The sequence below is a fragment of the Hippoglossus stenolepis genome, chromosome 1 (assembly GCF_022539355.2).
Source record: "Hippoglossus stenolepis isolate QCI-W04-F060 chromosome 1, HSTE1.2, whole genome shotgun sequence".
In the NCBI taxonomy this organism is placed as follows: domain Eukaryota; kingdom Metazoa; phylum Chordata; class Actinopteri; order Pleuronectiformes; family Pleuronectidae; genus Hippoglossus; species Hippoglossus stenolepis.
The window spans coordinates 15,641,991-15,655,821 of record NC_061483.1 but is presented as its reverse complement, the minus strand read 5'-3'; the positions used below and the strand labels follow the sequence as shown (position 1 = coordinate 15,655,821).

The 13,831-nt window shown below is 41.4% G+C and overlaps 2 protein-coding genes and 2 non-coding genes across 4 annotated transcripts; 2 read left to right on the top strand and 2 right to left on the bottom strand.

Moving 5' to 3' along the window:
- Window positions 1-772: 772 nt before the first annotated feature.
- On the top strand, window positions 773-7,668 carry gfod2 (glucose-fructose oxidoreductase domain containing 2). The gene is made up of 3 exons (XM_035162294.2): window positions 773-869; window positions 2,378-2,753; window positions 4,015-7,668. The coding sequence occupies exons 2-3, from the start codon at window positions 2,501-2,503 to the stop codon at window positions 4,914-4,916; spliced, it is 1,155 nt and encodes a 384-aa protein (XP_035018185.1). The 5' UTR covers window positions 773-869; window positions 2,378-2,500; the 3' UTR covers window positions 4,917-7,668.
- A 2,225-nt stretch (window positions 7,669-9,893) lies between these two features.
- Window positions 9,894-12,450, top strand: LOC118111502 (zinc finger BED domain-containing protein). Its single transcript, XM_035160513.2, has 3 exons — window positions 9,894-10,324; window positions 10,909-11,355; window positions 11,730-12,450. Exons 1-3 carry the CDS (start codon window positions 10,039-10,041, stop codon window positions 12,041-12,043), a joined length of 1,047 nt encoding a protein of 348 aa, XP_035016404.2. The 5' UTR covers window positions 9,894-10,038; the 3' UTR covers window positions 12,044-12,450.
- A 793-nt stretch (window positions 12,451-13,243) lies between these two features.
- On the bottom strand, window positions 13,244-13,316 carry trnav-aac. The gene has a single exon. It is a non-coding gene; the product is annotated as a tRNA-Val (tRNA).
- A 317-nt stretch (window positions 13,317-13,633) lies between these two features.
- trnav-cac lies at window positions 13,634-13,706 on the bottom strand. The gene has a single exon. It is a non-coding gene; the product is annotated as a tRNA-Val (tRNA).
- Window positions 13,707-13,831: the final 125 nt, after the last annotated feature.

Sequence of the window (13,831 nt, the reverse complement as noted above, 5' to 3'; positions counted from 1 at the left end):
GAATACCAACGCTGTCCATAGACTGTATATGAAAACATGCGAGGCCAGCCAGTAACTCATGGGGAAACGCCCAGCAGGTAACGGCTGATCAACTGTTCCTGTTCCATGGGCACACCTTCAGTCATGAATGGATTGAGAAAACAAAACCATGACATATGTTGTGTTGTTATTGTGTATAACCAACCCAGTTAATGCTTCATAGCCCTGTATTGGAACTCTAAGTAATCGTTCTGAATCTCTTTGTAGTCACTTTGTGTACCTCAGTCGTTTGGTGTCTCTATGTAGTCGTAGTGTGATCATTTTGTGTCTCACTCTATGGTCACTTTAAGTGTCTTTTTGGTCATTCTATGTCTATGTGGTCCTATTGAGTGTCAGTGTGGTTATTTTATTTCTCTATGTGGTCATTTAATGTCTGTTTGTGGTCATTTTGTGCATCTTCACAGTTGTTTTTTGTGTCTGTTGTCATTGTATGCCTCTGTGTGATCATTTGTGTATATCTGTAATCGTTCTGTGTCTCTATCTTTTCATTTTGTGTGGCAGTTTTGTTTTTTAACTTCTCTCTATACCTTTCAATTAAAAACGTCACATATAAAACGGCCTCCGTGGTTAACAAATGGATTTTTAACCTGTTTCAAACATAAAACAACACGTCTCACTTTAGTCCACATTCTTCACTGTGGTGTTGCAGCCTGAGAGTGTGAGTTCTCCGCCGGTGACCCATCTCCAGCCTGTGCACTATCTCCGCCCCCCCGCCCCCCCCTCACTGCTGCCTGTCGTCCTGAAGTTACCATTAGCAACTGGGCAGCGCCCGACTCAGCTCCCAGCTCCTCCACCGGAGCCTCTGCTGCTGCCGCTGCTCGCTACTGAAGGTAGATAACACCTCACTGTGTGTCTGTACCGTCTACTCACACACTAACCTTTAGATACTGACCACAACGAAGTGCGAGTGTTTGTTGCTAGTTTGTTTTGACTGGCTTTGCGGCTCGCTAGCCGGCTAGCTGAACGTGCTAGCTAACATTATCAATAACCCCAGTGTGGAGCAGCTGAGTGGGGCTAGCTGGTGAGTGGGCGCCGTGGCTACATCCGGAGCACATTACCAATATGCGACTGTTACATAAAACATATTGGCCGCTTTCTGTGTGTTTTTGATATCACAGTTATTATCGCTAATGTCCAGCTATTATCGATCCACACAGCGAAACCAGTGTGGCGTGGCTTTGTTATCTGACCAATAGCACAGCTAGGTTTTCACTGGCGTGTGTGTGCGTGTGCGTTTGCGCGTGTGTGTGTGTGTGTCTGTCTGACAGAGAGAAGAGGGGGTTGTTCAACTGCTGTCAGCCTTGTAAATGTATGTTTGTTTGAGCTCTGGTTACAAGGGTAATGCAGGTGCACAGGTACACACACACACATACTCAAACACACTCAGTCTGTGGTTGCACATGACACAAGTGAGTCCCCTGAGCCAGCTTAACATCAACTCTTCTCCCACAAATACACGTTCATAACATAATTATTAGTTATCTGCTCCACCACATTATTCCTCAGTCAAGTAATAAAACTGCTCATCCTCCTGCTCGATGCAGCTTTCAACCACCAACACGACTCAAAACATAAATATTCCCAGTGTAGGAAAATACCAGGTGTAATTTCCTCCTACATGAAATTGGCAATGTTTCGACAGTGCTTTACTAATCAGTTAATCAGCTGATCGGTGCAGGTCTAAATCTGCAGACAGGTGCTATGACTCAAATCCACACAGGACTTACAGGTTCTAAAGAGTCAGAGCAGGAAATCACCAAAGGTAAAGGAGGAGTTGTGTGAACAAGTAGCAGAATGAAACCCTATAATGTTCTGTTTTGTTTGAAAATAATACTGAATGACGTATCCTTAACGTGGATAAGGTCACACGCGCACACAGACATAAATTGCAAGTGCTGCAGAGATAGAGATGACGTTTACTTTTGGTGGGTGTGGGATATCAGAGGAATGGTATGCTGACTATGTAGCAGGACAGAACGTAAGTGGCTGTCAGAGACTGGAGATAAGAAAAACTGGACTGAGCCTCCATCAGACATGTGTGTCCTGTTTGTTTGTATAGTCACTAGAGCTGGGAGATAAATCAAATCAATAACATAGATATTGTGCCCTGAGGGAAGTTACTATCTGTTGTTTTGGTTATCGTAAGAGTGTTATATAGATCTAATTACGTCTTGTACTGTCCTTTTTCCACATAACTATAAAGAGAGCAAAGTTTTTTGTGTTTTTATGTCTTAAAGCAACAGTAATTTTAACCCAGAAAATTGTTTTATCGTTATGTATGAACAAGCGATTTTGTAGGTGTCACACAGCTTTAATACTCTGATCATTTTTTTTACAGATAAATTCACCCAGAATTAACAGTAACGGTCCCAACGGTGACAGACAAGTGGATCCCGGGCCCCTAGGATGTTGGAGAGTCTGACTATGGTTCTCAGCTGAGGTCACAGTGAATGGCGCTGCCATGTTGCCAGGAGTGGGTGTGTTTGGCACAGGGAGCACAGCCCGGGTGCTGGTCCCACTGTTGAAAGCTGAGGGCTTTGAGGTTCATGCGCTCTGGGGCCGAAGCGAAGAGGAGGCACGCTGCTTGGCCAAGGAGCTTGGAATACCATTTCACACCAGCCGATCTGATGACGTCCTGCTGCACCAGGATGTCGACCTCGTTTGCATCTATATTCCTCCCTCAATGACGAGGCAGATTGCTGTCAAAGCACTGGGTGAGAGCTTGTGAATGAACATACTCTTTTACAGACCTGTCATACAACCTTGTACATATAAGTGTGTAGACTTACACTTTTACAATTAACATATGTGCTGAGCCTACATACATGCAGTCTATTACAAACCATAAAACATAAAACACTGAATATCGGTGGATATTATTTGATAAACAGCTGAATTAATTTATTGGGTAAACAAAAACATTACATTTTCTTCCTAAACACCAGGTTCTGGTCTCATATTTCAGATTCCTCTTACACTGTATGAGCATCTGAGTAACACAAACTTCAAATACGACCTGACTGGGCGTGGCAGGTCAGCTGCGGAACAGATTTGAATTTTTGGACTATGATGACAATTATGATGACATTACTCACTAAGACATGTTTCTACTGGAACTGAACTATCTTCTTCTGTAATATATTTCTCAGGGTTTATGCTTGAGATATTAATTAATGGAGATCACAGCTGTAACCTACAGAAAATGTAGTCATTGGAGGGGGGAAAAAGCTTATCAATTTTTCATTCTTATCAATTAACCACACCTTCAGCTTGTAAAACTGAAGCAATAATCAACACACTGTATCAGAGGAGAGTAGATGTGTAAAGTTAACTTACTGTATCTGATGGAATTCCTGAGTGTTGACTTCAGCTTCCTGTTTTAGTTGCAACTTCCTGAGTTTGTCCCACCAAAGGATTTATCCACGACACTGATTCGAAGGGGTAGTGATGGCTGCCGATCTCCGCAGATAAAAAACTGTCCACTCACACTCTGCTAACACCCTCTGCTAACACATGTGAAAGTTGACTTTTTGTTTGTCCATACCAAGCCGTAGGAACTGGGCCATGGAAAGCCATCAGCTCCTTTGTGTGGCCAAGCACTGAGGCATCAAATACACACCGCACCTTCAAATGATATTTAGTATACTTCAAAACCCAAACTGTACACACTATAGGTTGCAATTTTAAAGGTATATCTAACTAAATAGATAGCTAAATAGTTAAATAACTAAATAACATAGTAACTATAGACAAATTAAGAATCAGAGTGAGTTAAAACGAAACTCGCCACCTTTACCTGCAACATGTGAGAATATTTGAAAGAAGAAAATTAATTGTTAAACTTCCAAAAATTATGAAAGTTGTTTACGTGGGAAGACTATGTCTTTGAATTTATAATCTTTTGATTTTTATTGTCTTTACCTTAGATACCATTAATGAAATTGACCTCAACTATCTGTTTCTCTCTCTCTGCAGGTATAGGAAAGAATGTTGTGTGTGAGAAAGCTGCGACCGCTGTGGATTCATTCAAGATGGTGACTGCCGCCAGATACTATCCCCAGCTGCTCAGCATTATGGGTAATACCCTGCGCTTCCTGCCAGCCTTTGTTGCAATGCGTCAGTTGCTGGTGGAGGGGTATGTGGGTGAAATGCAGGTGTGCGATGTTCGGGTCTACGGCCCGAGCCTCCTGGACCAGTCGTACGGCTGGACCTGCGAGGAGCTGATGGGAGGAGGTGGTCTGCACACTGTCGGCTCTGCCATCATCGACCTTTTAAGTTACCTGACTGGTGCCCGAGCCCAGCGCGTACACGGCTTACTGCGGACTTTTGTAGAACAGAATGGTTTGATCCGAGGCATCCGCCGCGTCACCAGTGACGATTTCTGCTTCTTCCAAATGTTGATGGGTGGAACTGGCTCTCGCTCTGGTGGTGTGTGCTGCACCGTGACCCTGAACTTCAACATGCCGGGGTCATTCGTGCACGAGGTTATGGTAGTTGGATCCACTGGGAGGTTGGTTGCCAGAGGCACAGAACTGTATGGTCAACGCAACGGGAGTAACGGTGAGGAGCTGTTGCTAGGCGACAGCGGGTGGGAGGGGCCGGAGTTGAAAGAGATGCCCCTGCCTCACCTGCGGGGGCTGAGCTCCATGGTGAAGGCACTGAGAGAGTCTTTTCAGGCTCACGAGGAGCGCAGGTCATGGGCGCAAGGACCAGTTGCCATGGCACCAACATTTGAGGACGGTCTGTATGTGCAGACGGTGGTGGAGGCCGTGAAGCGGTCCAGCTGTAGCGGAGAATGGGAGTGCGTTGAGATCATGAGTCAGGAGCCGGATCCCAACCACAACTTGTGCGAGGCTCTGCAGAGAAATAAGAACTAATTCTATTTATACAACCAGTGCATCTACTACATGTCTGACTAAACTGGGCTCTGAATGTCGCTCCTTTTAATTCTGTTGCTTTGGCAGTTTACATTACACATGACTACTTTGTATTTTCACAATTTGATCAGAATATTTTGATTGAGAGAATATAATTGTGTCGTAGATGTTTGTACCCTCACAGTTGCTATTTGCTTTTACACTAAATTGTCATTCACAGCTCCATTATTCAGATTCTCAAAAGCTCTGTATTGAGTTAATTGTGCCAAAGTCTACCATGCCAAAAAAGTAGACATGATCCACAATGATCAGATATTCATTCGCTTTATGAGACAATTTAACTAACTCGTGGAGTCGTGACTGCACATTTCCTCCCAAACAAGACTGATATGTGGCGCATGTTATTAAATCACCACACCTTTGTCAAATATTGGCCCAAATCAAAACTGCTCAGCTCTCAAAAACAAGGGAATATCTCACAATATTTTCACTTTAAACAGATTGCGTAGGCACATGAATGTAGAGAGCAAATTAAGTACCTTATCCTTAAGATATGCCAGAATGTTTTTTTCTTTTTAGACATGCTAACCCGGTGCACAAGCATATACGCAATACTGGCTTCTAACATTCCTTTGCAAAAAATTTGGGTCATGATCAATTTTTGAGAATCACAAGAGTTTGTAAATAACCACTGACAAAATGTTTGTGTCCAGCACAGTCTGTACAAGGTGTTAATTCAGACACTGTGAGGTTGAAATCTAACTGAAATTTACAGTCCAACATTTGAATCTCTACTGAACATAATATATTTTCTAAATATTTGGGTGTTATGTTTTCCCAACACGAAAAAGCACCTTGTGTTTACCACAGGCTTGAATGTGAATAACAAAGCATGAGGGTGATTTGAATAATAAAATCCTTCGCCGGCTGCAGAAGGATCACTGTCGGAATACAAATCACAAACCAGTGGAGATTAGCCTGTGTATAATTCAGAATAAGAATACTGGAGCTGTGTAGTCTTTTAAAGAAAGTGTGTAATAATAAGCAGAGATTCAAATTGTTGAAAATATTGCAAGAAGGGCTTGTAGGTTTTTTTATATTATAAGCTGCCGTGACACACATAAAATACCAGGGATTAGAATAAGCTATGTAGAGAAAGGAATAATAAAATGTCTGATTTGTAGCATTGCCCCTCAAAATCCCCCTTTCTTATAGTGATTCTTCATTTTAAATGAAACTTTAGAGTATCACTTAAACCGTATAAGCACTCAGAGGAATTATGAAGTTGTAGTTTCCTGCTTTACAGATGTACCAGCTGTGATGAGCTGGATTACACACATTTACTGTGGACTTCAGTAGAGACAAGTTTTCATGGTATCAAAAACATTTAAACCCCTCAAACCACAGCAGCATCTTCTCAGTATTTTCAGCCATAATAAATAAATTACTGCAAGCAGTTTCAAGGAGGGTGATAGTGAAACACAGATTCCACATTTTTCGTGATATTTGGGTCCATATTGACTGTTTGGCACAAACACACAACATACGTAAAGACAGAGGTGAATTGGCTCAGATGGATTTATAGGATTGTTAGTACCTGTTTTCTGCTGTAAAGACCTGTCACCAGTGGTCATCTATTTAACCGCTGAAAGTGACTGAAGGAGGAAACTACCAGCCGCCTGTTGGTTTTACACATAGGACAGATTATAGGTGGAGTAACAGGTTGAAAATTTACATAAGCAGAAACAGGTTTGTCCTAAAAAAAGCGACCTTTCATTGTTCAACTGTCAAAACGTTTTTAATACAAAGCCAGAGTTAAAATGTTTCAAAATTTTGTTTACATGTGTTTACATGTTCCTTTGTTTTCACAAGATTGAGTTTCATCGGTCTTTGCATTTAAAGTTATTACAGATGTATAAATCCAGACAGGGGGGGGCACCACCCCTCCTTGTTTTGCAACAGTCACCCTGAATCATTGCTGAGCTTTTCATTGAGTAGAACCACTGGATTTGACGTGCGTGAGAGTAGAAACGCGTGCCTCACCAACGTGTTTACACAACGAGGCAGGAAGTGTTGGTTTGCGGTTGTTATAGTCGCTCACTGCATCTCAGTTCTGCTGAATATCCTAAATAATATTAAATACAGATGCACGCTTACCTCACGCTTTCCCAACAGTGCTTTCCAAAAACCCTGAATCAAGTTTACATTTAGTGTTTTTAATACATTTGCCTGCAGGATGATCCATAACCCACCACTTTTAAAATACATTCCAACTGACTTTCACCATCTTGTTGACAGTTGTATTCGTTTTGTTTTTTGCACTGAAAACTGATAAAATGCCACCTATTTAATATGCAGTGCAATGCTTGTACCAGCCAGCTCACTGCAAAAATTGACTTTACATTTGTCTGTGTAAGGAAGACATTTTGTATTTATTTATGTTTTGATGTGGAGAAGGTTTCCCTCAGTTCATTCTGTTCAGTGTTTGTGTTTTCAGCGTGTGAATATTTCTGTTAAAAGCTGTTATATTTATCTTGTTTCGCTTTAACTGTTGTTTTAATTGATAATTTGGCTTTTTGAGCACAATGTGTTTGAGTTGGGTAACTTTACTGTTCATCTGCCTGACAAACATTTCCTTTAATAAATACAATTGTCTTCATTTAGTGCCTTTGGTCAGACCTTGGTTGATTACTTCTGTAAAAAATGTATTGTTCCTGTACTTGCCAACAAAGCCCTTTTGTGTATTTGAAAAGGAGTATTGTTCAAATCATTATTACATTTTTAAATTATCCCAAACTTTGTAAATCAGATGTTCCTGCCCAGTGTTGTTCTAGACTTAGCAAGGAGAATGATAATCTTCACCCACAGGCACCCTAAACATTAGAGCCAGATTGATTGTTGGGTGCGGCAGTAATAGAAATTCTACCCATTTATATCTATTCATATATCTGCCGATATACAGTGCCTTGCATAAGTATTCACCCCCCTGGGACTTTTCTACATTTTGTCATGGTATAACCACAGATTAAAATTTATTTCATTGGGATTTTATGTAATTGACCAACACAAAATAGTCCATCATTTGGAAGTGGGGAAATATTACATGGATTTCAAAAATGATTACAACAAACTTGAAAAGTGTTGAGTGCATACCCCCTTTATTGTGAAACCCCTAACAAAGATCTGGTGCGATCAATTGCCTTCACAAGTCACATTTGCAAGTCACAGAATTAGTAAATAGGTCTCACTCTGTCTGCAATTTATCCTGATAACATATCTGTTCTGTGAAGGCCTCAGAGTTTGTTAGAGATCATTACTGGAACAAACAGCATCATGAAGACCAAGGAGCTCACCAAACAGGCTAGAAATAAAGCTGTGGAGAAGTATGAAGCAGGGTTAGTTATAAAGAAATATCCCAAGCCTTGGAATGATCTCACACGGAGTGCACCCATGCAAAACTATCATCAAGAAAATGGAAAGAATATGGCACAACCAAGAACCTGTTTAAGACAAGGTCAGCTTCACCTAAAACTGACAAGCCGGACAAGAAGAAAATTAATCAGAGGAGCAACCAAGAGGCACATGGTGGGGTCCTGGAGGAGCTGCAAAGATCCACAGCTGAGGTGGGAGAATCTGTCCACAGGACAACTATTAGTCGTGGGTACTCCACAAATCTGGCCTTATGGAAGAGTGCAAAGAAAACCGTTGTTGAAAGGGAACGCAGAATCTGCTTGAGTTTGGTTACAAGCCATGTGGGAGACACAGCAAACATGTGGAAGAAGGTGCTCTGGTCAGAAGAGACCAAAATTTAACTTTTTGGCCTCAATGCAAAACGCTATGTATATGTGAAACTCAACACTGCCCATCCCTGAGCACACCATCATCCCAACAGTGAAACATGGTGGTGGTAGTATCATGCTGTGGGGATGCTTTCTTCAACAGGTACAGGGAAACTGGTCAGAATTGAGTGGAAAGATGGATGGAGCCAAATACAGGGCAATCCTCTTGAAGATAATCTGATGCAAAGCCTGCAAAGACTTGAGACTGGGGCGGAGGTTCATCTTCCAGCAGTGACAATGACCCTAAACATACAGCCAGAGCTACAATGAACGGTTAGATCAAAGCATGTTAATGTTCAAAATGGCCCAGTCAAAAGCCCAGACCTAAATCCAATTGAGAATCTATGTGACTTGAAAATTGCTGTTCACAGACCATCCAATCTGACTGAGCTCAGCTTTTTGCCAAGAAGAATGGACAACATTTCCATCTCTCTAGATCGCAAAGCTGGCAGAAACATACCCCAAAAGACTTGCAGCTGTAATTGCAGCTAAGGGGGTTCTACAAGTATTGACTCAGGGGGTGAATAGCATCCAACAGATGTCAACTTTTGTTCTCATTATTGTTTGTGTTACAATAAAAGGTATTTTGCACCTTCAAAGTACTATGCATGTTGTGTTGATCAAATGGGAAAAAGTCTATTTAAGTCTATTTGAATTCCAGTTTGTAACAGTACAAAATGGGAAAAAGTCCAAGGGGGTGAATACTTATGCAAGGCACTGTATATCCACAGTAAAATACAAAACTCGTAATTGAGCCTTGATGTTATATGGTTAAACCATAGACTACCAAAATAATATGAAATAAAATAAAATAAATATATAGAGCTTGAATTAAGAAATAAACATACATGTTCAATGCTAAACATAAATCCATCCCTCCTGCATGTTTATTCTGTAAATTCAATCTTTTTCTGCATATTATGTATAAATATATTGGCCTATGTTTATTAGCCAAGTGATGAATGGTAAATTAGTTCACATGTTCACATTTATTATTGGCCTGACTGTTGGTCGTATTTCTGTTTCATGATTGAGGGCTATGTATGAAAATATGAACCGTGTTAGTCACATTTCATCCTGCGGGGGGCAGCAATGCTCCTCACAGCGTCTACACGGCCAAATTACATGAGGAGACAAAACAAGGATTGCCCGGATATGACGTAGCCACAACAAACATAGCATGGCTCAGGCTAACTTAGCATCACAGCTAACACTAGTGATGCCGCTCTTACAGTTGATGAACACATTTAAACTGGTTCAATAGAAAACACAGAGCACAGTAAATGGACCGCAGCGGTGTGGACAACCCGGCGGAGGCAGCCGGAGCCACGAGCCGCAAACGGAGCGTGGCCTGGTGCTTCTTTAAACCCTTGAGCCCCAGGTCGGTGCAGTGTCTGCTGTGCAGCGGCCTCCAGGCCAAACAGCAGGGCAGCACCACCACCATGCTGAGACACCTGCGGCTCAAACATCCCAGAGAGGTCGCCAGGAAGTTCAGAGGACAAGCGTCTGAAGCTGTCCACACGAACGGTCACCAGGGGGCGCACACGGACAGGGAGCAGCTCTGCTCTGGTACAGTTCAACCACGTCCTCTGTGGGTTAGTTTACAGATGTGTTGGGTCAGATCCAGCTGCAAACATTAGGTGATGGAGTTTTTGTTCTTATATTCAGTTAGTTGTAGTTTAATTGAGTTTGTATGAGATCAATGAAGTACATGTATCTATCTATCTATCTATTTTTGAACCCTTTCTTATATTTTCAATATCCACATTGAACCTGAACTCAGACTCACTCTCTGCATTAAAGAGAGCACAGTGGAAACCTCTCGCTTTTACACTGATTATAGCTAAAATATTATTTTTATGTTTTGGCAGAAGAAGGAGACTCTTACCTTTTTAAAATGTGGCTCACGGGATTTATCAATAAGTCCTGTCTTTAATAAAACATACTTGACAAAAAAATGTATTTACAGTAAATGAATCCCCATCTATTTTAATTACTATAGTCATGTCAATATTTGCAGGCTCCTGCTTCTCAAGTTTGTGGTTTTGCTGACCCTTTGGATTGTTGGTCAGACAAAACACAATCTGTCAATGTCAGATTGTAAGATTTAATTTAAATGAAGCCCTTCTAACTTTATTTCCCTATTTCTTTAGTGGAATCGCCTCTGGAGGACTGTGACTCTGACATCCACGAGACTATGAATGAATCTGTCATTAGTTCTGCTGTTACCGGCATGGCTGCACAGGGAGATCCAGCAGAACCGGCTGCACAGGGAGATCCAGCAGAACCGGCTGCACAGGGAGAGACATTTGATGATGGCAATAACCGTCCTGTAAGATGTACCCGGCACAAACGTAGTCTGATCTGGAGGCACTATGAGCGTCTGGACAGTTTGAACGCTGCTCGCTGCCTCATTTGCATGAAGAAGTTGCAGTGCACGGAAAACGGCGGAACCAGCAACTTGCGTCGCCACATGTTGAAGAGACACCCGGAGGTGTTTGCCAGACTCGTGGCTGACGGGCTCAAACCGTTTCCTCCAGACTCTTCACATGGCTCAAACGCCAATGGTGACACTTCCACAGAGCAGAGGCAGCATTCAGGTCTGCTTTTATAGTTTATAGAGGTCAGAGTTTGTAAATAATTGTTTTCAAAGGTGTCTTAATGAATGATGCCTTTCAACAATACTGTCATGGCAAACATATGCATCTCATGAGTTTATACATGTCTTTCTCATTACCTCCTCTTACAGGAGTAGAAGAAAATGTTTGACCTCATCTCAATCAATATCTTTCTTGTTTCATGTGGATTACATTTACCAGAAACCTCCCAACCCCCCCGATGCACACAGAAATAGCACGTTAGCAGAGGGTGAAGGGACTGACCAAATGGGCTACTGGCTGATAGGAACACTTTGTATTGTGAATTAGCCAGCTAGAGAATTTGGACCTGAAGGAATTTGTATTCTTTCACACAGGTGTGCTGCCAGGTTCAAGAGCATTTGAAGGAGAAAAACGGGTTTTGAGACGAGAGCAGGAGCTGATTGAAGCACTGAGGAGAACGCAGAAGGAGGAGGCCCGGGCTCTGGAGCATCAGAGGGAGCTGCTCGAGAAGCTACGTGCAGCGGATGCCAGAGAGGCAGCTGCAGAGTGGAAGAAAATCGAGTCGTTGAGGACGGCACAGCAGGAAGAAGCCAAAGAACTGGGCCGACAGAGAGAAGAGCTGCAGAAGGAAAAGACAGAGCTCCAGAAGAAATGGGAAGAGCTTCTCTTGTTTTCCAGAGGACAGTAACCCTCCTGATGGTCTTACAACATGACTCTGATCTCAGCAGTTCTATAAATGCCATGGAACACTTCAAACACTTAAAGGTCTTTCATTCAGATGTGTTTTGAAACGGTAAATGGATTGTTGGTTGTGTTTATATTGCAGCTGATGACCTGACATCACTGGCATGAAATATAAATAAATATGAACCAGGACAAACATATCCAACTCTGCATTCACTCACAGCCACGACAAACTGATTCCAGTTTAGTTTAGTAAGCAGAGACTGACTTTAACAATCTGTGTGTTCCTCAGATCTACAAGTCTTCAGTGGCGAGGACCACACCAGTCTCACTAATTATTGTCAAAAATAAAAATACTTTGTTTCACTCTGGGGGATTGAAACCATCCGTCAGCATGTTGTCACTAACAGGGGATGTGATCCATGTCTTCATTATTTGACCTCCATGTTGAAAATGAGTGCGTAGAAGAACATAATATTAGCAGTGTAAAACTATGTATATTTAAAGAAGCAAGTTTAATTTCTTATATACATTTTTTTTCCCTACCACTAGTTATAATTTTACATGAACACTGATGTAATAGATACTTTGATCCTGAGGGAAATTTAGGCATCCAGCACACAAGAGCATAAGATTTAATAAAAGGTCAAAATGAGTCAAGAATAAGTTCACTGCAGTGAGATGAAAGTCACCAGAATTACAACAAAGCTGTCACCAGAGAAGTATGTGCTAATGGAGATATTGACAATAGAAATATTTTAAGTCTAAGGTGATTGTAAGACACATGTAACTGACTATTGAAGCCAGGTATAAATACAGATTCAAAGATTAATAACTGAAGCTACAAATAGTTGTGCATTAGACTAGCCTGTAAAATTATGGTACAGCAGTGTATTTATAAAAAAGTGAAAACAGTGCAGGAGTAAAACTTAAAATACAAGACTAGAGATATTTTGAAGAAAACAGGATTTATGATTGAAAAGCCTGAGCAGCACAACTGTTTTCATCAGCACCTACTGTATTTTTATCAACTATCCTAAACACATGATTTATGTTTATGTCTAAATTAAATAGACCAAAACCAGTCCCTGTTTTTTAGTGTGTGGGAGAGAAAAGACAAAACACTTCCTCGTGAACAGTTTGTCCAGTCAAGTTTATTGTTATCCATAAATCCATAAAATGTAAATAATAAAAACATAAAGTGTGTTTCCGCCCGGTCTCGAACCGGGGACCTTTCGCGTGTTAGGCGAACGTGATAACCACTACACTACGGAAACTGACGACATAGTGTTAACAAACCCTATACGATCCTATGTCCATTTTTAATGTAATAGACAGATATATAATTTCTGTTCAAAAACAACACATCACATTGGCCAGTAACCGACAACGTGTTAGTGAGGGTGTGACACACAGAGTTGTTCCTGCAGTGACTGTGTAAGAATTCAATGAATTGTTATTTGACTGTTTGTTAACATCGGAGTAGTATTGGAGTAACACCCGCTATATAACAGAGGAAAACTACAAATGATGTTATGGTTTTACTATTGGAGACAACTCAGCTGGATGTGATGTAAAAAAAAAAACTAAATCATGTTTCCGCCCGGTTTCGAACCGGGGACCTTTCGCGTGTGAGGCGAACGTGATAACCACTACACTACGGAAACTGGTCAACTACGTCTGTCATGTTACAATATCAATGTGTATATCAGCGGTGGTGAAATATTGTCCATTATTCTAATGAGGAGGAATGAAAAAGGCATAATGTGACCAATCGGGAAGTCAACTCAGG

What these genes read in the sequence shown, in the direction of transcription:
- gfod2 (XM_035162294.2), top strand. Translation starts at nt 2,501, where the DNA reads ATGTTGCCAGGAGTGGGTGTGTTTGGCACAGGGAGCACAGCCCGGGTG. An exon ending in GATTGCTGTCAAAGCACTGG is followed by an intron (nt 2,754 to 4,014) that starts GTGAGAGCTTGT and finishes CTCTCTCTGCAG; the next exon opens with GTATAGGAAAGAATGTTGTG.
- LOC118111502 (XM_035160513.2), top strand. Translation starts at nt 10,039, where the DNA reads ATGGACCGCAGCGGTGTGGACAACCCGGCGGAGGCAGCCGGAGCCACG. An exon ending in CAGGGAGCAGCTCTGCTCTG is followed by an intron (nt 10,325 to 10,908) that starts GTACAGTTCAAC and finishes CTATTTCTTTAG; the next exon opens with TGGAATCGCCTCTGGAGGAC. An exon ending in AGAGCAGAGGCAGCATTCAG is followed by an intron (nt 11,356 to 11,729) that starts GTCTGCTTTTAT and finishes TCTTTCACACAG; the next exon opens with GTGTGCTGCCAGGTTCAAGA.